The sequence below is a fragment of the Aphelocoma coerulescens genome, chromosome 9 (genome assembly GCF_041296385.1).
Source record: "Aphelocoma coerulescens isolate FSJ_1873_10779 chromosome 9, UR_Acoe_1.0, whole genome shotgun sequence".
In the NCBI taxonomy this organism is placed as follows: Eukaryota; Metazoa; Chordata; class Aves; order Passeriformes; family Corvidae; genus Aphelocoma; species Aphelocoma coerulescens.
This window is the reverse complement of record NC_091023.1, coordinates 17,092,650-17,117,025: the sequence shown is the minus strand read 5'-3', so window position 1 is coordinate 17,117,025 and position 24,376 is coordinate 17,092,650. Positions and strand designations below refer to the sequence as shown.

General features: G+C 39.5%; 1 protein-coding gene across 11 annotated transcripts in view; it reads right to left on the bottom strand.

Annotated features, from left to right (window-relative positions):
• LRCH3 (leucine rich repeats and calponin homology domain containing 3) overlaps positions 1-23,519 on the bottom strand; it is a 62,491-nt gene extending 38,972 nt beyond the window's left edge. For 10 of the 11 annotated variants that reach the window (XM_069025017.1, XM_069025016.1, XM_069025023.1 and 7 more), the window contains exon 1: positions 23,240-23,519. In XM_069025017.1, coding sequence (XP_068881118.1) covers positions 23,240-23,450 — 211 coding nt within the window. In that variant the 5' untranslated portion in view covers positions 23,451-23,519. The remainder of the gene's footprint in view (positions 1-23,239) is intronic. The other variant, XM_069025026.1, reaches the window with a different exon arrangement.
• Between the last annotated feature and the right edge of the window lie 857 nt (positions 23,520-24,376).

Sequence of the window (24,376 nt, the reverse complement as noted above, 5' to 3'; positions counted from 1 at the left end):
AGAGAACATTTTTCCCTTCCCCCCCCCCTTTTCTTCCAAGAGTGAAGAAAAACCTGCACTTACAGATTGCTAAAGGCAGGCTCTATAAACATCCTGATCTTACCATTTGCCAATCCAGACAAAAGCATCAATGCAAAGAAAGATCATTTTGATAGATCCTGTTTCCTGCTACTGCCAAAGTAGTTTTCCTACCTCTACAGCTCGTCCTGGGTGCTTTGCATTGCCGGAGTGTGTGAGAGAAACTGATCAGAAATACAGAGGTTTTTCTGATCACCTCTCCCACAAACCCTATGCCAGCACCAGGAAAAAATGTTGGTGCAGGCAGCAGAATCCCTATTTTAGTGGCAGGGAGTATTTTTGACATTTTAAAGCACTCACTGAACTCCAGCTTAAGTGGAAGCAGCAAATTAATTGGACTGATCAGAACCTGCTTAAGAATCTGTAGGTAGCAAAGGAGTCAATAAAGTAATTGTATATATCCTGCAGGAACACAGCATACACTTCCAAGAATTTATGCAATGCATACTTATTTTGCACTAGCCATCTCCCAGAGTGCACTATTATGTGCTAGGGTTCCTTCTGCTTTACTTCCCTAGTTTAATTCTAATTAACAGTTTAGTGAAAATGACAGCACACTGCAGCCCTCCCCTCTTCCAAGTTCTAGAGCTGCAGCAGATTTAAGCAGAATTTTAGTGCTGCGCTACAATGTGCTGTACAAAATTGCAACATTCCTACTGGGATCTCTCTGTGTGCCAACATTGTTGTAACAGGAGAGATTTTCAAACAAACATACTGTCCCAACATAAGTCATGTATCCTGAAAAATTTCTACTAGAGTTCAGCTAACCACAGTGCTTTCAATCATTGGAATTATCTGCAATCCACACAATTTGCTATGAGGTTTCACAATACAATTGTATGCTACCATGGAAGAAAGAGAGAATGCAAATTATTTCAGAGAAGACAAGAAACAAGAAAGAGCAATTTAGAAAAAATACTTGTTTTCCACACTGACTAGATATTTAGCCATCTATTTAAAGACTTATTACAACACTGGTTTACCTATAAGGTATAAAAGTTTCTGAATTCCACCACTTCTCTCACAACATACAAACATCCTTCAGCTCACAGCTTTATCCCTCCTTCACACAGCTGTGCTGGTAAAGGCAGTTTGAATTCTACCCATTTAAACAGAGAAACAGGCTTCCCAAATAGTGAGCCCTTTTTCTGGCAGAAAAGTAGAAAATAAAAGTTTTGTTCAATTCTGTTTTGGAAAGGGTTTAACCACAAACATGAGAATTCTCACTCTCTTTTTGTTTCACTTTACCTTACCAAAGAACATTTAAAAACTATTTTTTACACATTGTGCAGACTGTTAGGCATGAATTAGTCAAGAACTTCTCATATTCTGAGCTATGATTTAGTATTGCTACAGAAATAACTCCCTGCAAAAATAACATTAGGTAAAAAGAAATGAAAATACACTTTTTAAGCAACAAATGAGCACAGACTGTGATAGAAAAGAGACACCAAAGCTGGTTAGCACCAATGAATAAGTTTTTCCACACTTCTCTCAATCTACAATGACTTTTAAAACTCGGCATTCCTATTTAGCAGTAGACATTCAGTGGAAAACATTAAATTGGAGCTGAATTTTGATGCTGCAGTATAGTCTCTTAAATAATTCAAAATGGGTCTAACCAGTTACAAGTTTGGTTAATAAGTTAAGAGAATTTTTTATTCATGATGACCATGAGAATGCTGTCTTATACAGAGCATTTGTGATTTGGTGTGCCCAAATGGGGAGCCAAAAGGAAGGGTCAACCAGGACCATAAAAACAGGCAAGAACTAGGAAAAGAACAACTAAGCTAAAACAAGAGTTGAGAATTGAGTTGAGAATTAGACAGAAGCAACGTATAACAAAATACCGTGTGAATTTTGAATCTGCAAATTCAAGAACTGCTTTTGGTTATTTGCAATCCTTGCCTTGTCCTCCCCAAACCTTCAGTAAGTATTTAAATTTCTCAAAGTCCAGAACACAGCATCCCTAAGATTCAGGGACTTTTTTTTATTTAGTCTGATTTCTCTGGAATCCTCTCCCAGGCTAGACTGGCAGACCTTAAATGGGACCAGAAATGGGGCAGAGAGTACAGCAGTCACTGCATGAAACAATTCTGCAATTCCATCCTCTTTGCCATCATCTTCCTCAAAACATCTGAATGAGAGGCACAGCTATAACAAAACCAGAAGATAACAAAAGCATTCTGGTGATTGGTTATATATTCACGCATTTGCTGCCCAGCAGCACAGCACTAGCTGGTGTTTTTTCAAAGGAGAAAGTAGAAGTGAGGTAAAAAAAAAAATTAAGGTATTTTATTTAAAATACTGTCAATTAAGACTTGTTTTGGTCATATTCTTCTGCTACTGTATGCATGAAATAACTTCAATAACCAGAAAATAAAAAGGTATTACAGTACAAATTATTGTGTAAACTAGAATTTCTGCAAAGATTTCTATTTCTCACAGAAAATAACAGATGATGTAGTGAGGTATTATTTGAATTTTCATATTTTTTGACAAGCAAGAAGTAATTGGTGCAAAGCAAGTTATTTTCTTTAACATGCAGGTGCACACTCTTGCTGCTTCTCATACCTTAAACTGCAAAAACCAAATTACTAATTCCCCCCTAAAAGCACAAATACTGAATTTCGCTATGAATAATAATATGAATGAAATATAGCTGTTATAATTAGAACTACGATTGACTTGTTTGCGTCCACATTTCATGGGTTAAAATCATTGTTACCAGAAATCTTCTTTAAAAAAAAAGGTTCTCCTAGTTTACTAAAAATGGATGTGTTTCCTTGAAGGCAAGATCATGTGGAATTTTGGCAAAGGAGAAGCATTCTTTTGAACTAAGCTCTTTGTGAAAGATATAAAAGCCAACAGTAGAAATACAAAATGAAATCTCAGAGCAAAGGCAGATCACTGACCTTTTCCATCTTAATTGGGATTCTGTGGAGAAAGCCAGCAAATTCAATGTTAAAAGTGACTAGAGATACACTGTGCTTCAAATTGCATCATTTGGCATGAAATGCAAACTCTTCCTGCCCAAAGAAGAATGTTCCTCTAACATCAAACATTAGCAGGGCTGTATTCACACATTTTTATTTCAGCTGCAACACAAATTTTGTTTCCAAAGAACCATCAGTGATGCATAAAGATGCACTGTGCAAGGTAGGGGGTACTCACTACCTACACTACAAAGAGGGAGCTGCAGCTCAACTGTTGCTGGCACTCAGACCAGCTGGGTGGTGGTGAATTTCAATTCATCACGAGATGCTAACGGGATCAGTCCACTAATCCTGCTGTGATGGGAATACGGCTTCTGCTGTCATTCCAATTAACTATGGCAAAGGCAGCCAGCTCTAGACCTGAGCTTTGATACACAATTTTATTGATAAAAATCCACCTTTTGTCACCGGAGATCTGCATGTGTTCCCCACACTGTAAATTTTTAATTTTTAAATTCTTTTTTAAAATTTAAACCAGCAAAGCCCAGATTTTTGGCTATTGAAAATCGAATGTCAGCAACCACCACCACATCTGCTGGCAACCCTGATGTAAGAGACACTGTGACACTGTCAGCTGTGGGCTCCCACCCATGATGCAACATGGCTCCAGAAAAACCTCACTGCAGCTGTGTGATGTCAGCCACGAACGTGCTGCAGTGATGCAACAACCCTCATATCTGTGAATTGATCTGAATCTCAATGGTGACACCGGTGGCTACAGACTGCCCTCAGCTAGGATGACTTCATTTGTATGGCAAGCAAATGTTGTTTTCCCAAAAACTGTGAGGCAAGTGTTGTAGCTTGAAAGCACATTCATGGTTTTCCTTTAATAACAGACAAATCTAAGACATATGAGCTTGCAGCTGACAGAGGAAAAGATATCTTCTTATGAATAATTAAAGAAGGCAATCAATGACCAGGAGGCTGACAGCCATTATAGTGACAGAAGACAAAAGGCAACACCAACTGCTTTAGGAGGACAAGGTACATCTGTTCAAGAAGAAATACCAGAAATCTGGAACTGTGTACACAGACTTTTTTTTTTCCACATACACAAAGACCAGAAGCAAACTCCACAGTTTCACACTGATAACAACAAAACCACCATCACACTGAAGAATATCGTTGAACTAGGTGATGTAGTCTCGATGATATGGACAGCAGCTCACCAGAACAGCTCATTTACAGCTACTGCTCCCTGAAAGGAGACTGCTTAGGCACCTCTCATAAAATGTCATTAAAACCATCTTTTGAGGAACTTGATGCCATTTGATTGCTCAATTCTGACATTTAGAATCAAATCAACTCTATTAAAACAACAACATTTCCAAATGGATTTGAGGCGCAATGTTCTACAAACCTCAGCTTCACCTTTAGCTTGTCACTCATTCTATTAGCCAAATAAAAGCATGTATAATTTATCCTGGTTTTATGAATTGTTTTTTTTCCACTTCTCAAACACTTCAGAATTTGATAACATAAGAGCAACAACACTTGTGATTCTGCTGACTTTCAGGAAACAGTCCCATGAAGCTCCTAAGAGAAAATCAGAATAATGAAAGCATAGCCCCAAGCAGATGAGCTGCTGGTATTATGGTATTGACTTTTCTTGCACAAGGAAATCAGAAATCATCATAAGAGAATACCTCTGTGATAGACTTCTGATGCTGTTGGTCCCTGTACTCAGTTACTAGGAGTGTTTTTCTTTCTCAACACTGAAAATGTTGGCATCCTTCAAGCTTCATTTCACACCTGGACACAGGAAGGGTGACTTTACCTCTTCCTGCCTGCTGTGATACAAGACTACCACTTCTGCCATACCCTCATTTAAAACAAACCTCAAAAATGTCATCTCCTGACTCACCTTCCACCTTCCAGCCCTGTCAAACCTGAACTTTTCCCAATTATTTTCTGAGGCATCAAGATACCCTTCGTGCAAACCTATTAAGTTAAGGTGCTATTTACTGAACCAAAATGCATTTGTTCCTTCTGTGTTTTACCCAGGTAGACTGCCAAGGACAGCCCCACTGCCCAAGCCAGAATACCCACGAATCAGATGTACCAAAGGCTGTTTTCACCTGCATTATTTCTGTAGCCTGGTAATGAAATATAGAATTTTCAGTTTCAGTTTCCAGCATTTAATGAACGAAGATTAGGTTCAGACGTGATCCATCCTTGATACACTTACCACATTTCAATTCTCAGCAGATCCATGCTTGATATGCATGATCACATTCCTACTTAGCAGCAGCACCAGCAACACTAAACTACACTTTAACTATTTCCATGAACTAACAGTTTGTAACCACGGATCTCCAACCTGCTGGTTTTGGCACCATGCACAGGCTGTGATTTCTGCAGTTCCAGAAAACAAGGCAAAGGTTAGTGGTTTCTTCCAAATGTTCACTTGGTGGTGCTACATCTGGAATGCAGAGTGACCATCAAAACTTGCTCCACCAACGTGAGAATGCACTGCATGACATGAAACACGAATGGAAGATTACACATCACACTGAAATGGGCCCTCTGGATTCCCTGCATTGAGTGCTAAAGACAAGGTTTGTAGCTTTTAACCAAGGCTGCTTAACTGTCCTTTATAAAGCCTGCTTCAAATTACTGCCAAATCATTGTCAAGTTTCACATGTGTGAATCAAAGTTTCACAGATGCTATTTCCTCTGGCTGCATTTTTATTTTGGAACATTCAATACAAATAACGAAACTTCTTGCCAAAGCTTTTAAAAAACAAGAAAACCCCTCACTTCTCTGAGTTCTCTCCCACAAATCCCTTGCTTGAAGCAATTTTAATGAAGTGAGAACTACGGCCAAAGCCTTTACCTTTTCTTTTCCTTCAACACCTATATTACCAGATGAAACCTGGCTGGCTTTTTTGTCTTCTAACTTAGGAACATTTTAAGAACAGTCACACAAGGGAGATTTGCACAATCTGGCTTCCAAATTACTTGAACTACCCTAGGGTTTATTAGCAACTCTTTTCTGTTAAAACACATCACATGAAACAAACAAACAAAAAAAATTAAGGAAGTACAACTCTCTTACCTGGCCTAATCTCTGCAACATTCACCATTTGCTGTTAAGACTAGAAAAATATATACACAAAGATCTGTAAGAACTTTAACTATACTGAATAAAAAACTCAATCATACCAATCCGGGATCAAAGAGGAAAACAGAAGATTCTAAACACCAACTCCCATTCTCCTTCCCTTTTTTCTCTCCACATTATTTTAATGCATATTTGGTGTAGTTTAGCTTTCTCATTTACACATGAAGGAAAACCTCACAGGTGCCACCATAAAAAACTCCAGCTAAACACAAACACATATTTTACAGTCCTGCCCTTAACGTAAGCTGGCATATGACCAGATAGGAAAGCACATTTCCAAAGAAAGCATGATGTCTCACTGGAGCAGAACCACCTGAGTACTGCAAGAGGATAAACATTCTTAGGAAAGTAAGAACTTGGAATACAATGCCACTTCCTCCGCACAACGATTCCATTTTCCTTTTGCAAGGAAGAATATTCTTTGTTTATTAAAAACCAAAAACAAACAGTGTCAACTATAGAACACCATTATACAGTTGTTCTTGTGTGGTTACTGGAGAGCAAGGCAAGAGCGACAAGCTCCAGTCCCTGCAAGGAACTGGAAACTCTTCATATTCTACCAACTCCAGTTGCTTTTCCTCTCGTTAGCTCTAGAGCAGAAAAATCTGTAGCCTGAATGGATCAAACTGTTATGCCAACTATTATTTATTCATTATTCATTGTAGACCCTGGCTTCACAGACAGCCACTCCAAGCCATGGAGCCATTCCTTACTGGCCATGTGTTATCATCCTCTCCCTTGCACCAGCACTCCAGACTGTGCAGCCACACTGCCAGGTGGATCTCGTTACTGAGAACAAATCCTGAAAAAAACCAAAGGCACAAATAATTTTCTGCCCTTCTGAAGCATGATCCAGTTCCTGCTGCAGTTGAGTAATCTCTAACATCAACAAAATGGAGAGGACGAGAATGTGTGGCTTTATGAGTACTGAAGAACAAGACCATGACTTTTGGCAGTAGCTGGGATTTGGACTGTCTGGTTAATAACAACCATGAAACTGCATTTTTTTTTGTTGCTCCTTAACTCAAAACACATCTAATAAAACAGGTCTTTCCAGAGTAGCAAATACAGGGTTGTGATCAAGGATTTATTCCCTAGTTTTGCTCATTATGGATACGTACCTCAATACACAGCATGGTATGTCCTTGTGTGCACACCATGGTGTTTTAAGGATGGCACACAGTGGAGCGAGCACTGTGGGAGTGAGATGAAAACACTTTCAGATGAGCAGGGAGAGGAATTCAGAAGCTTTAAAAGGCAGGCAGAAGGAAATCAGGTGACCTGCCAGCTGGGCCTTATGACTGGTCAGTAAACAACGGGACAGATTATGGAGAGAATACAAACTGCAACACATGTACTGCTACAGCAGAGATGCTGCAAAGTGGAACTGTTTATCCATGTCTCAAAACAGGAATTAATTCTAACCCCTTCACATGGGGTTTGAGGTTAAAGAAGTTTTTACATGTGCTCTGCTTCCAACTTCCCATAGACACACCCCCATCTTCTCTCTTCTAGCAATTTCATTCCCTTTCCTCACTAAACTTGGCACCCACCCAACAGCATAATCATGCTTCTCTTTCAAACAGCTCTAAAACTTCAAGCCAAACAAACTAAACTGAGTGAAAGTTGGAGAAGCGGCATTGTAAAAGATCTATTACTGAGTAAATGCACTGGAGTCTCCAGCTCACCAAGGCTGTTTAAATCAGGGAAGCTCAGTTCCTCATTGTCCAGCTGCACTGCAGGCCCCTCTGCTTTTTTTATGCAGAAAAACATACATAGACACAGTATTTATCTCCAAGGAAAGCAGCCTTTGGACTACAGCTACAAAGCTGGTAAAGCAGCATACACCCCTTCATTGATAAAACTGGTTTAAAAGAAGCTGTTTGGGTTTGACCCAAATCTACTCCTTGCTGATTTAAAACTAAAAGAGAAGAAAAAAGGTCAAATCATAGCATGAAACCCTCATGTTTAGCCTTTTATGCAGTGTAACAAAGACCGTTTAAATGATATCTGAAAGTCTTCGAGATTCCCACCCTCTGGGATCTGACTTTGCTGGTTTAAAATTACCCCCTCTCTCGGGTCCTCCCTACCAGCCCTTTGCTGTAAGCTACTGATTCTGCACTGCTTGTGTGAGCATTTCCCAATTCACATCAGGCAGAAAAACCGTCAAGTTAGCTCACATGATTTTTGAAGTTGTTTAAACTACTCTAGCAAATTTTGCCTGAAGCTAACTTGGGGAGGACTTACATGAACTGTCTCTCTAGTGGATATATGAGGGCAGTGACTTCCTCTGGCAGCACAACTTCCTTTAATTAGCTGTTATCAGCACATTGACAAACAAGTTGAAGTCTTGGCTTAACAAAGAGTTGAGAAAAGGAGGAGAAGTAAGAAAACATTGTCTGAAAGACAATCTTTCATCAAGATTTTCTAAGCAGACATTACTTTGAATTCAATCAGATCAAAGTCTTCATTACTAAAGCATTCCATTTTCTTGTAGCATTATGCAACCATATTGGCTAAAACAAAGGAGACTAAGCTCGTTTTGTAAATGTCTCACTGCATCACCATCACTTAGAATCATGACATGGTTCCGATTTGCAGCTTTGATTCCCAGCATACACAAAACAAAATTTACCTCTTCTGTATTTCTTCATCATCTATTTTTATCTAAGACATCTGCTTTTCTCAGTTCTCACACTCAGGACCATGGAGAATAAATACCAGTGTATACACATACTCCCACCAAAAACATCAACATACCTCCCTTCTAAGGACTCTCCCAATCACAAAACAATTCCTCATTTTCTTTGACATCTCTTCACTTTTCCATGAATACTTCAAGACAACTGATGGCTCAAGACTTGAGTATAACTTGTCATGTTTACAGGGGCAGAACTAACCTGGCTGTCAGTTCATACCTTACAGCAACTTGTTCTTAGTGATCTGGTAGTGCAGAGGGGAGCTCAGCTGCTGTGCAGAAATAGGAATGAATGTGGCAAAGGGCTGCAAAAAAGTTCAGCTGAAGACATTCTTTTACAGGCTAAAGTTGGAATACTGAGTTTGAAAGTCAAGCCACTTATTACATATTTTTTATCTTGTTTTTAATTAAAAGCTTGCTAATGTTGTTATGGTTGTCCTTACATCGTGGTGAGTTGTATTCAAAAGTGTATTTCAGTACAGGACACAGTACAAGCTGCCACCTCCAGAGCAAGGGCTGAGCCAGTGGAACAGGGAGATGTCTGCTCTTGGCAAGAGGAGAGAAGACTGTGTGTTCTATGGGGCAACTTTTCATTTCCTTACTTCTGCAAGCTAGAAGTACCATATTCTTCTCATGGTCCAGAGACTGGCCAGTAAGCACTTAGAGGGTTCAAGGTCTTCACACACATTATCACCTCCTCAAACCCATTTCTCTCTCTTTTCCAATTTTACATGGAAAACATGAGCACACAGTATGTATGAAAGGCAATGCACAGAAGCAGATACAAAAAACAGAAAAGACTCCTGCCAAGAAATTATGCTGCACACACAGCTTCTCACAAAAAAGACAGGAAATCAAGAATATGATAAATACTGGTTCCTCCACTCCATGATAAGACCCTCAGATACTATGCTAGATACCATAGTCCGTAGTTTAAAATCCATAACCAACCTTTAGTTATTCATAAAAGGGAGGGGAAGGAAGGGTCAGATAACCAGGACAAAGCAATACCACAGGTTAATATAAAACCTAATGCAGAGAGTATACAGTCCTAGGCAATGACACTGCTGACAGAAGTGTGTCAAGAACTTCTAGGAAGGACAGAGCCAGGCTAGGAAAACCCTGCAAGGCAGCACAATGCCTTTTGAATACATTTACCCTGTCCAAGCTGGTCCTTCCACACCCATCTTAGGCATCTCAAACGACCCTCAACAATCTGATCTTGGCTATCAGAGTCACCCCTGAAGAGATCTTGAGTGAGGAAGATTGTGTGGTACTGTCACTTTGCTGGATGTTCTGCCCTGGCTTTCACTTCAATCAGTAAAATATCTCTCATATTCAGCAATTCCAATGGCTTTGTGAGTAAACTGTACCTTGGGGAAGGAGAACATAGCATGGAATAAAAGCAGGAGGAATGTGTCAGTCAGGAGGGCTGGAAACATCAAATGCAATTAACAAAGACTTCTTATTTCCACCATTCATCTATTTATTTTACTAAAAGCTTCAATTCACCTTAATACTGCATATACAAATCGCCATCTACAAGCATTTTCACATATAAATATGTCAGCCAATATATCAGCTGCTATTTACCTACTGTGACATTAGTTCTGCATATTCCCCCTATATATTTCACCAATCAGTTCAAAATGTATTACTATAGCCATTTTTTTCCACAAACTATTTAAATAGAATGCTAGAATAAAGTCTGCAATGGATGGACAGACAATTAAAAAAATGCTAGCTGTGAATATATTTCAAAATGTCTTAAGGGAAGAGTTAGAAACAAGCCAGCACAAACCAGAACTGAAAATTCAAAGGTCCTAAAAAGTAAAGTGAGTAATGTCACATAAAAAGGCCAATTACTTTCAGAGAAAGGCAAGCATTTCTATAAAATTTTATGCCTGTTATTACTGCATTTCTCTGACATTCTTAATAGAGTGCCTCTGTATTTATGGCACTCAGATACAGCTTCATCAGACTGCACAGACAAGTCACCAAATATGTCTCATACCACTGCAGACACTGATCTGTCTTCTGCAGAACTGTATTTTACTACGGAGAAAAGTCAATAAAGTCCAACAGTCAAAAGTCCTATGTTCTTTTAATGGCTCCTTGAGGCCATCTCTCATGCTGACATCATCCCTAACAAAAAAAAGCCTGTTACACTTTACACAAGCAGTGTTTCAATTTCAATAGGACAATTATTGCCAGAGTTCTAGAAAGAGAGCTGGAGTCTTACAAAGTCATCTGTGCAGTACATGCCATTTTAGTGTCAAGAAATAAAACAACAGTATAGGATATGCATGGAAAATATCCCAAATCAAACAGAGGGAACAGCCAAACGAGGAGATAAATGGCAGCAATTGCCAAAACACATGTTTAAAATTCGAAATAAATTTTGAATCTGGAAACCATAAAAGTCACCTTCAGTCAAAAACACACCATGCAGATACCAGGGATCAAGGGCTACAGAACTGGCGGTCACCATTTCATACATCTTTACTTTCTTAAAAAAAAAAAAAACTAAGCTTGTTAAAAACTAGTAGCAAGGCTATCAAAATAATTGTTATATTCTCAAATTAGTATTTGAGGTAAATTGTATGCACATCTTTTCACAAAATAAAATTAACATTACTAATGCTGGAAAGCAAACACATAAAACAAAATCCAAACTCATCTGACCACAAATGAAATTTTTTTTTCAAGTCCAAACCAAACTGATTCCTCTTCAGGGAAATACTTAAGTTGAGGTTTAACAGTAAACACTGTTCTTAAGAAGCCATGATGACAATTAATCTCAAACTGCCGTAGTCACTTTGAAAAATTTTGGCTGGTTGGCTCTATCCCTCCAGCTCCTTCAGTAAAACAGTTTTCTGCATGTGACAACTTTTATCTATACCAGCTCAGTACAAACTGAGCAAAAGGAAAGCTTTCTGCCTTGCTAGGAGAATTCTTGACAAACACTGAGCCACAGAAGAGAAGCTGTGCAGCAACTGCCCACACTGCACAAAAACGATGAGAATTCCTCTTCCAGAGATCTCTCTTATTCCATTTCATAATGACTATTTTGACTGCTGGTATTTTTAGCTCTACATGTATATAAAACTATAATTTTAAAAGTGTTCATTTGCAAGCATGTAAGAATTGCAAGTGGAAAAATCTCCAAGTTACAGAGAAACTGCATCACCCCTGCTAACACAGGGCCACAGGCAGGACACTAGAGATGTGTGAGAGCATTCACTGCTCCTCAGCAACACGACACTGCCTTCTGCCCGCTGCTCCTGAAATACTTGACTGAGTTCCAGCAGAGCAGGATTTCATTTTCCAAGACTGCTTCACAAAGTTAGCAGTGAGGGGAAGCGTGCAGTAAATGAACTCATCCCCCCAGCCCCCTAGATAAAGTTCCTTCAGGTACAAAAGGAATTACCCAACTAAAAAAAATCAGCTTTTAAAAACATAATTTTAAAGCAAAAGACGTAAAAAAAGCTGAAAATTGAGCTAAAACTATTGCCAGATTGTAAGGGCCATGTGCAAACCTCTAGATCCATCTATTATTTTCTCCTATCAAAAATCATGTGTACTGTTAAAACATACATTTGATATTTATTCAATCCACCTACCTTTCCCAAAACCTCACTAGGATAACAGGCTTGGGTACAAAGAGAGTCAACAGCCTTCAACTTGGGTGAACAGGAGGTAAAGTAATATTCAGAGACTGCAAAAAAATCCCAAAGAAATCTAACCCCAAACAACAGAAAATAGTCCCAATGCAAAAATAACTGCCTGGATTTTAGTCAATAGATTTAATGGAAATAACTCAATTTAACGAATTCCTTAAGTCTGCACAAGGCGTGGGGCGATAAGAGAGAAGGGCTTTGATGCAGCAAGGGTACTGGAAAACTTCAGAATCTTGAAATTACAGATTTGATATTCACTGAATAGCAAATAAGCCAATGAACCACACACAGCAGACTGGAAGGGCTGGTTATACACTGAAAATATCACTGGCCCTGATACGCAATATCATAAAAATGGCACAATATTAAAAGATTCATTTAACTTCAGTATAAATATGGAAGTGATCAGCAAAAAAAAAGAAATAAGGGTAGGAAAATGTGAGTCAATCAGGATATTTGAAGTTATATAAAAAAAAATTATGATAAAGCACTAACAATAGTGGCAGTACAGAGTATTTCTCTTGCCCTGAAAGTAATATTGAGTTCATTACTGTAAGCACAATATGATGAACAAAATCTATCCTGAGATCAGCAGAGGCACAGAACTACATCTCTGCTTCTAAGAGAAGTAAAACAAAACTCTCCGGCCACTATAAATAAAGAATGAGAAACTTGTGAAAAGTCTCACCACAAACTCCATTTGGAAATAAAACTATTTTAGTTTATATTTCACCTGATAGTGTTAAGCAAACAAGAATTTTTTATTTAAACAGCACCGACAGCCAAGGAAGAAGCAACTGTTGTAAATATAACAAGAAATACTAAGTAACAGAAACAAAGAGTACTGCATTTCACTGACTCAGAGTGATAGCAAGAGTGGCAGGATCATAAGACAAGTTGCCATAAACTGACAAAAAAAATTGGTAATGAAAGTTTGCCACTGGAGTTTGACATCACCTGAAAAAAATAATACCAACATTACACCAGGAATGACTCTTCTGCACAACATGCAATTTTACAGTATTATGTAATGTAGTCACATAGCTTCAAATCATCTGGCATGGAAATAAAATACAAAGGCATATGAAAAAACCTGTTTCAATGAATTCACTTATATGCAATATAAAACTTGAAATGAGATTAAAAAAAAGTGCCCCACATAAGATGGATGGCTTATAATTTCTTTTTTTCTCCTCTCTTCATGAAGCACGAACTGTGCTTTCCAGCTTTAAAATTATATGCTTTTGCCTGAGAAGTAAAACAATACACCAAACAAGTTCTCTAAATGTTTCTGACATAAGGATGTGTCGTGGTACACACAGGAAGGAAGCAGAATGTACCACACAAAATAGGGAAAGCAAGATACAAAGACATGGGAAATGCAGTGATAGGAGGATTTCTTCAAGGTCCAAGCCAGAATGGAAATAGAACAGGCAAATCTAAAAAGCATACTGTAAGAATGAACACACTCTCTTCTAATATGATTAAAAACCAGATTAAAAGATCAGATCGAAATGCTTCCAGCTGAGGAAAACAGAAGTATAAAGTGCTTCTCCAAGAGTGAAGTGGCAGCCAGCCCACAGACTGGAGAACAGAAAATCTCAGTTCTACTCAGGTCTTTTTGTTTGTTTGCTCTTGTTATCGCTATCACTTGTCAGGTACCAGAGACATTTCTCATCACTGCACTGAGAAAGCCCCAGGGACTTATGCTGTAGACATTCATTAGAAGAGGAAACCCCTTGCCCAAAACAGAGGGAACAACACCTCATTTGAGTTATCCCAGAATCCGCTCATATAGCTTACAACACATGCTTCTAAAAACTCTTGTATTTCTATTTATAACATTTTCAGCATGGTCAAGAATTGAAAAGAACTGTATCATATGGCAAGGATACAGTTAAAGTTAGTTTAAAAAAAAAAAATCACATTTCTGTCTGAAAATCTAATTAGACAGAAACAGTAACAGGCATTATTAAAACTGTTAAAAGTTTTATTCCGTTTATATACTGCAAATCTGGCAGCACTGTGGCAACAACTGCATTATTGATGAAAATCCATATTTTTGCCTTTTGTTTTATGCATCCAAAGAGGAAAAATGTGTTTTAAGTGAGTATGAACTGAATAATATTTTAATTTTATTTATATGTGAAAAGCTACTTAAGCGGTCTAGTTTCAAACTGATAACATGTTTTTCAAATGGAATTTCCACAGACTTATTTCTTAACCACTACAGGGCAATACAGGGGCTGTGAACAGAAACTGCAGTGCAGTAACGTTGATAAAAGAACCTAACAGATGCATTTCTCATTTTACTGTATTTGTGAAAGCAGAGATGGCAGATGTTTAAAATATCACATCTGTATTACTCAGTTACATAATCTACAGCCAAATCATGAGCACCAGAAATTGGGGGGTGGAGGGGGGGGTGATTTCCTTCACCATGCTCAGAACACAACACCAGTTCTGAGCTAATCACCAGTGAAGGTTTGATGACTGTTACCAATAGTGAAGCTCCTGGGATTTCCACACTAACTTTTAATGGTAATTATAACAATCTTCTGACACACAGCCATCCCTGAATGATGTGACACAATTTGCACCCAGCAGAACAGAGACATGAAATAAGTAACAGCTGAATATCTGCAATAAGTTTACAACTCCAATGGCCAACCTGCTGTTTTAGCACAGATGGGTTCCAAAGATAATTTTTTTACCTTGCTAAGCACAAATCTCCCCACTCCTTTGCAAGCCAGCAGAATGAAAGGAAATAGCAGATATTTTATGGCTTATAACCACATTCAGTTGTGGCCCTCTACAAAAACATTTATTCCACAGCTGAGCTTGCAGCCAATGTAATGACAAGCTCCTAATTGTCCTGCTATTATTGTGCTCAGTGACTCTCTTAGTCCCTGAGAGAAGCATGACTGACACCAGCTCAAAGACCAGTAGAAGCCTTGTCTATGACTGAACTAAAGGGTAATATATATGACCATAAATAATAGTAATCATGAATTAAGCACGTTTAAATTATTAGTTGTCTCATCAGCATCCCAAAATTAATGTTTTTCTTGGATTTAAAAGGAATTTCCTACCAAACGTTAAGATACCAGTCATTCCTCTTTTTATCATGCTAACAACTTGGATGAGAAGACTGGAGTTGGTGATGAGAGAGGCATTTGAGACCCAACAAGATTAACAAGAAAAGAAGAAAATGTTAAGACATGGAAGTTGGGATAAAGGAGATGAAAAAAAAATGTAGGCAAAAGAAACAGAACTGAGATAACAAACACTGCTGGGAACAAGACATGTGACACGAACATAGGGAGGAACCCCAACCTGGTAGAGCATAATCACCTCTGGAACACCAAACACAGAACCCATGATCTGCTCAAACCATCACCTCTGCCCTCAAACATCTGTACAACTTGGAAGTACAGCATTCCACCCTACAAACAGGTTCCAGGGAATGACAACTTCCTGCTATCTTGCTAGCTCATGTAAGAGAAACATAAAGGTTTGAACTGTCCTGATGAGCCACACAGATGCCAGCTTTATTCCACTTAACCATTCTAGAAAATTCAGACTGCATCTCTGACTAAAACTCAGCCTGAATTTAGAATTCAGCATCAGTAAAGCAACCCGGAAAAGACACTGATATTTCATACAGAGAAAACTCAGTTAAAAACTTATGTAACATTGCTAAATCAAGCACAAGTATGATATAGTCTATCATCAGAGATGCCCACAGAACTTTAATTGCTCGTTTCCTGTACGTATCTACTGTCCACATGTCTTTAATTAAAAACCACATACCACTTTTCATTCTTCTTCAAAATTTTTCTGTTCAACTAGATTTTTTTCAGACAAGATGAAATTACTGTAAGAATCAGGACTGATCACGGTCAAAGTCTTATAAAAGAGAGTGTTGTTGAAAAAAAAATCACGGAAGAACCCCAGGGGATTACACAAAGAAAAAGGAATGGTTAACCTGAAAGGTACTGAACACTGCTTTGGAAAAATAGATTGCATACTGTCAGTGCCATGTATTTCCTTCGTAATACTAAGCAAATCTTCTAAACTAATCTTTCCAAAAAATAGTAATTAATCACATTTTTCTAGATTTTGGGCTTGATTCCCAGGATTCCCGAGGAGTCACCAAGGCATCTGAAGTTATTAAAAGCTACATTTAAAAATAATACCTGTAAGTTCAGGCATCAAGTATTTTAAATTTTGGTACCCCAAATCAGCAGATGCTTTTAAATCTTGTACCGAGCTTCAGATATATATAAAATGCAGAAACATTACCAGGCTTCACTGCACAGAGATTACATGAAAAATAGTGTTTGAAAACTTTTCAATAGTCTGGAGCACTACCCAAAAGCCCAAGGCAACAATAACACATTTCTGTATTCAAAGCTAAGTTTCAACAATAAGCTGAATAAAGAGACTAAAATTCACATGGGTCACTGAACAATGTGGGGGTGGTGGGTGGAACTGAATAGATGCTCCCTAATCCTCCTGCCCTCTGCACAGAGCACATTATGGTTACAAACCGTACATTCCAGCAGCCAACACCTGGGCTGCATAGCAAGTTGGGGTTTTTCGGCATATTCTCATTTTGGACTACCTGAAGCTCATTGGGAGAAGGCTATGACTGTAAATACTTTTAACTTTCAAATCAGTAACATTATCAGCTAGAAGAGAACAAAGACTTCTCACTCCAGAAAGACACATGGGCTGTCAGTGGAAGCAGCAGTCTGTAGTGTAGAATTTTAAGTGAGGCTGAAGTAAAGGACTATTGGGACAATTTTGGGGACTTCAAGCTGAAACATTAAACCCTCTTCCTGCATATATACAGAAGTAATAACTTAGGCACAACAGTCCGAAAAAGACCACAACGTTGTACCCATTGCATCTTCCCCAAGTATCTGTAATTCAGAGAATTAAAGCAATACTTTGATGCACTGATAAATCTAATCACAAGACATTTCTAACATGAATGGATTTCACCCCTCCACTTTGGAGAGCGGGACATGGCAGATAAAGAAGAAAGCACTCTGCGCAGCCCATGGCTTCAGCTGAATACACAACTGCAATTCATTCAAGCTGTTTGGCCAACACCAGAAACCATGAGATCCAAGCCTGATTAGTTATTACAGAGAGAAGAACCCTTGAATTGAGTTATAGCCTTTTTGTTAGCTACCATGTAATTTTATTTTTAACACATGCTACATAATTTGTAGTGTTTGTTGTAACTAATTCTTTACTGCTGGTTCTTCTGCTGAATAAACTAATTACATCTACTGCATTCTAAACCTGAACCATCAGTTTAAAATTATTTACATAAAATAATGTATTTTGCCAAATGAAAGCACGAGAGCCAAACCTATCAGTAGTGATGTTTCACGGAATGAAATTCAACTCTGTAAGCCATAAGTTCTTATGCTCACCAAGTCAAAGGCCAGCACATTATTTGACAGAAAATTATTACCAAATTTATAGCAGGTCAGTGGTAAAAGGTTACAAAACAGAGTTAAGATGTGATTTCACAATTGGTGTGTCAATTTAAGATTACACATCTGCCAAAACAGACTTTGTCATTCTCATCATCCCTGCAGTTCTTCCATCCTTTCCTTTTGCTGGCATTCACACACATGTGAAAATGTGGTGAGCTGTCCATGGATTTGATACAAGTAGTTACTGTCTGAATTTCAGCCAGATAAGTACAAAACAGCTTGCTGGAAGGCACTAGGATTGCTGGTGTTGACTGTGTAGCAGTAGATGAAGACAGAACTTCCCCTTTTGGCATCAGCACAGAACTTGGATCGCATTAGGCTGTGTATTTACGATGACTTCAGGGAGTACTTAACCAGGATAAATTTGCTACCTCCAAGCACAGGTACAACCACAGGAGAACAGGGCTGGAAACACCATGAAAGAAACACAGATATTTCCTTTTTTCCCTAAATTCCTTCATGTGACTGCAGAGCTCAATATATTCAACTATGAATCCCTACCCTCTTTACTTTTCATGTAGTTACTGTTATCTCCAAAAATATAACTAAGAAGGGCATATGCAGACAGGACAGTACTAAAAAAAATTAAATCTGATCATGATGGAGTCAAGGAAGGGGAAGACTAGGGAAGTAACTAGAAACACATGCAACACCACTGAACTTCACTTACAAGAGCTCACTGGTAGTAAAATTTGATGGTGGGACTTTATTGTTTGTTTTAAAAGATAAGCTCGCTAAACAAACACATTCTGAATGTCACGTATTGCTTTTATTGCCACAAGGATTAGGAACTACAAGCTCAGACTGCATTTTCCCAGTTGCCATAAAATGTTAGGCAAAAAGACTGCCAAGAACAGTTGAGCATTACTGCAGGCCTCAGGTCTCCATCCAAACCCAACACATCCAACAAAAATGGACTATAAACTACCATAGTCTACTGCTTGCCATGTTTTCAGGGTAACAAAAAAAAATCAAACCAGAGAACTGACCTCAATTTAGCCAAAGCACCACTCTTAGACAATTCCATGAGACCAAGAATTGCCAGTATTTATGCACAGGCCACACGAGATCAAGACTTCCCAATAACAGAAACACAAGAACAAAAACAAAAGGGAGCAATAATCAAATTAAACAAGGACTGACACAAGTAGGAGCTAAGACCAAAAAATGCAGCTGAACAGAACAAGCTGGATTACTGTCCAAAGTCTGGGGAAGGGTTGTGGCTTTAAGAACAAATGTTTGAGTAAGAGGGCCACTGCTATCTGAGCCATACTGTGCTTCTCAAGCTATTTTACATTTCATTAGGCAATATCACCTGAACTTCTAGCAGGAATGAAAAACACCAGTGAGACCCTTTAATGCAGAACACTCACATACTCACTGCAATCCTTCTAGATGCATGCAAGCACCTGGCATATAGAAATTTTACTGACACTATGGTCAGATTTTACCATTTCTATGGAGAGCTAGTACAAACAAACTACAGAGATGCCTTATTGGCAAAGCCATTGAAAAGGCACAGCAGACCATTTTATTCTTCCTGTTCAGAGTCCTTCTATCCTTTTTCACTAATATATTCCAGAAACAAGACATAGTGAGCTGCATGTAATTATCTTACTCAATTTCCATACAACGGACATTTCTTTTATTGCATAAACCCACATATTCCCATCTTCTCCTTTAAAAATGGAGACAGTGAGTGGTTTAGGTAATTACAGCTGTCATGGAGGGTTCGACAAATAACTTTTCTGCTCAATGTATGCTTTAGTCCACTGGGAAACCTGTCAGATAATGACATCAGAGTCTACACTAACGCTGGCAAAATGCAACTGTGTTTCCTTTCATATTTAACTCAGGTGGTTTATAGACCTTCCTTTTCCTATTCCGTGGTCAAGAACATGAGTGGAATGAACAAATGAGTTGTAACTCAGATAAAATGGGGAGAGATAACGAATGTTAAATGAAAGTATGAAAGAAAAAGAAAAGTATGAAAGCATACCCTTCATTTGATAATGAAGAAGCTTGCTCATTCTTCATCATCAATGAGCTTTGTAAACCTGAGTCACTTCCTAAAATTCCAATTAAGCTGTAAGGGAGGAGTATAAAGGAATGAGACACTTTTCCAATATCCATGGTATTAGTTATTACTAAACTGCATTTCTTGCACATTAGCCATCCCTCACATATGAGAACATGAGATGGACGACTGCATCACACACTGCAGGGAGTTACCTTCCTGCTAATCCATACCAAAGCTTTCCAGCACAGACTATCCCATCTTCAATTTGATTTTATATGTGGCCTTAATTCCAGTACAAAACAACTAGAAATTCACTACTGCTTGCTGAAGTTATTTGCTCGGTTCTGAGAATAACCTTGAGCACTGATCTTGGTTTAAAAAGTCACGTGTGGGCCTTCATCACTTGGAAGACAGCAGTGCCCAGAAGCAGTCAAGGCTCTGACATGACTAGAGGACCCATTTTCCAGTGAAAAGTTTAGTGACTGAAGAAAACTGTTAATGAGGAACTTAGTTTTTCCACTGATACCTAAAAGAAATACTGTATTAAGTTCAAAAATAAAGTGCGGCAAACCTGACCAGGTTTTGCCGCTCTGATGACTGTTTAGCGAGTGGTTAACAATGGTACCTAGCAGCTATTATGGCTTGGGCACCAGGGTTAGTATTAGTCAAATCTGAACCCACAGAAGGTCCAAAGAAATAGGATCTTCCCATTGATTTAACATCTGAAAATGTATCTTGTGGCTGACATCACCCACCATCAACCTCAAAATCCACAGAGCACACAACTAAACTTGATCAAGCCTCTAATCTCTAACACTGTGTTCCTACTGACCTGCTTTGCTGGTTCACCTGCGTTGAGAGCAGCTTCCAGGCAAGGCCAGTAATCTGTTAGGGCTTGAGGCAGTGGGAGATCCTGGTTTTCCGGCAGGGTAGTTACATTAATGAGGGATGTGAGTCGTTCCCACCTCGTAAGCATCAATGTGGTTACACTGACATGCAGTTACTTTTATTGCTACAAGAATGGGAATGAGCTGTATCAGTGTATGATTGACACTACAGAGGTGTCTATTGAAGCACATGAGGAGGAAAGTTTGCACATCATTGTCTCATCTTCAGTTTTGTAACAATTTGTAGTTTGGGAGCAATTCCAGTGATTTTTATGAAACACAGACATGCTCCACCTCATGTGCTTGGAGTCTGTGGCACAGCATGTAGGGAGGCACTTGGGAGTCTACCCTCTCGGGTGTTGTTTAAAGTGTTTACTTTAAGTGTTTATAACACCTAACACACACGCACATTGTTTCATATTATTTGTGGTTACTTCCATACAAAAGAACTGTAAGGCTCCCAAGAATGAAACTGTGCTCAGTGTTATTCAAAACAAAAAACTAACAGAACAAACCACGCTAAAAAAACCCCACAAGATGAAGTTATTCACAGCAGCCTTCAAAACAGAGAATTTAAACATAATGTGTGTCCCCACACGCTCTCAATAAGCTTTGCTTCTTACAACTTAAGAACAGTTCTAGCTTTTTTCTAAGGTTCATTGTGATGATAAACGCACAAAAGTGTATGGCATGCACTGCTACTTATTAGCATTTAATGCTTCTTGAACAACTACAATGCAAATATTCATCACAATAGATGGGAACCTTGGTGGGAACAAGAATTCCCACAAATTGTTTAAGAGTACAGTAAATGAATAGTGCTATAAACAAAAAGCCCAAACCCCTCACAAAAGTGTGTGCTGCGTTTGCTTACAGATTAGTCTAAACATTCATTGTGCAACTGCACTTGTACAAATGAAACAAAAAACACCCCAAAAATTTATATCCCAACGAGAAGCGTTTTCTATGTATAGATGTGTTCAAGACAAGCAAACCACTGTTGTCTCAAGGTTTGCTTGAGTTTTCATGAGTGTTTCTTTCGTTAGTGAAAGATTTTTGCATAAGTAGGATGTTACAGGACAGAGTATGAAGTCAAGACAATTTTAAAGAAGGTTCCATTTTGAATTACTTAACTGACAGTGTAACCAACACACTTACTAACAAACATGGTAACTTGAAAAAAAAGTGATGTTGGAAGCTTATTGCTAAGCTTTAAGGCTACAACTCAATACTAAAAAGTCTAAATGACTAGATTTCAAAGCTACAAACAGATGGCATGCTGACACCTTTTAAAGTTACTTGTACTTCACTTATACAACTGCACAATCAAAATAAACTAAATCTGCTCTATATCATGTATTAAGAATATTTCTACATCCTGCACAAACTCTCATTTCCCAAGTCTCATCTCTCTATTTAGTACAATAATATACAAACACAAATGTGTTTTCACTTCTGATCCAGGTACTTAAAGGCAAGGTATACATTTTTTAGTCTATTCTTACGAATACTTTTAAGGAACAGAAAGGACAAAAGCCCTATTGCTTACTGCACCTTGTAAAGTATTTAATAATCTTTAATATCCTTAACTCCATGTTATATAGGAGAAAAAAAGAAAAGGGCTGTGGTTATATTAACAGTATTTTTCATATCTGCTTATGGTTGTTTGAAATGACAATAACAGAAGCATAAGAGCTTGCAGAGCTTATAAGAAATAGCTTCTTTAGCATACACACACCTGATAGCCCTTCTTGGAAAGTTGGTCTCCCGTGTCAGCAGGACAAGATGAGAGATTGTGAGGGCGCACACGTATGTGTATATACACACATTCACATACAGGTATATCAGAGAAAGAACAAGACTGGCTAAAACCACAGCAGCGAGCAGCAATACTGAGAAAAACCTCACAACGCTTTTTAAAACAGCTCTCCATAAGGTAAACATTTTAGAGCAGAGATAATAAAGAAAAAAGCCCCTACACATGGGAGAGATCTCATCAGACGGGCAGAGGAAGAACCCTGCCACAGCTCCTCCATCCTGCCTCAGCCGAGGAGAGGAAGGGCGGAAAGCGAAGGGAGGAGGCGAAACCAGCTTCAATTTAACGAAGAGACAGCAAACTGGTCACCTCAGACTCAGTCCTGAGCACGGGGCTAGCTGGGCAGCCAGGACCCCCAGACCCTCTCCGAGAGCCCCCGCTCCCGTGCCCCACTGCCTCGCCCCCCTCACGCCCCGTCTCTCACCAGCCTGGGTGGTGTCGCTGAGATCGTGGTTGGCGGCGCTGGCCCGCGGATAGTCCCGGAGTTTTCTGCCGCTCAAACTGAGGGTCCCGCTGACCGCCGCTTCTTCTAGGGCTCTGTCCAAGGAGCGGCTCCAGGAGCCCGGAGCCGAGGGACCAGGCGGAGCGGGACAAGCCGCGGGCATCACGGCAGAGCCGCCCTCCGGCGCCGCCATTTCCCCGCCACAGCCCGCTCGGACAGCGCATGACAGAGCGCGCGGCAGGGGCGCATGCGCGGCCGCCGCCGCGCGAACGCCGCGTCAAAGCGCCCGGGGCCAGCGCGTTCTCGGGGCGCGTCCTCCCGCCCGCCTCCTCAGGCGGCGTGCGAAGGGGGCCCCCGCCCCTGGACACGCCTCTACACCTGCTGAAACTGTTAAAAATCCTAGTTCACCCGCCAAGGTGGGATGTCACAGGTTGGCTTTTGGGTGAGCATCACTCACAGCTGCTGGGGCCCGTTCCAGCAGCAAACCAAGGGTAGAGTGCGTACATCTCAGCTAAGCGGGAAATGAAACAACTGCTTCACGTTTTCTAACTTAAGGATTGATGACATTAAAAGGTCACACCCTTTGCGACATCCTAATAAATACCATCTTGCCCTGCTGCTTTCACTGACTCCACTTGATGCTGCAGCCAACACACCTGAGCTGGTAATGAAGAACAAAGGCTGTCAATATCTAAGTAATCACAATGCAATAGAAAGGCAATCACAATATTTAACACCTTATCAAATATATTTACAGGCAGTATTTTGTCCTGCATTGACAATTAATAGCATTTCCACTGCATGTGCCTCCTGCTGGCACAGCATTCCCAGACACGGCCGCGGAAGCTGCTCGGGCTCCTGCAGCACAAGGTGTTGATGACAGCGATTCTCGCTATCAAGACATGTCACAGCAACAATCAGTGCTTGGACTGACACATCGGGTATTCTCATCACATCAAACCACTAAATTAGGCAGTGCTACTGAAACATTAATTAGTAGCTGACACATTTAAATGCAAGTGAGCCTCTACTGTGCCACTCCCAAGAAGTGCTTCCTTGTCTGAGTATTAAGAGAGTGAGCCCTCTTTTATGTTAGGTTGCTTCCTGCTGTGAGCTTTG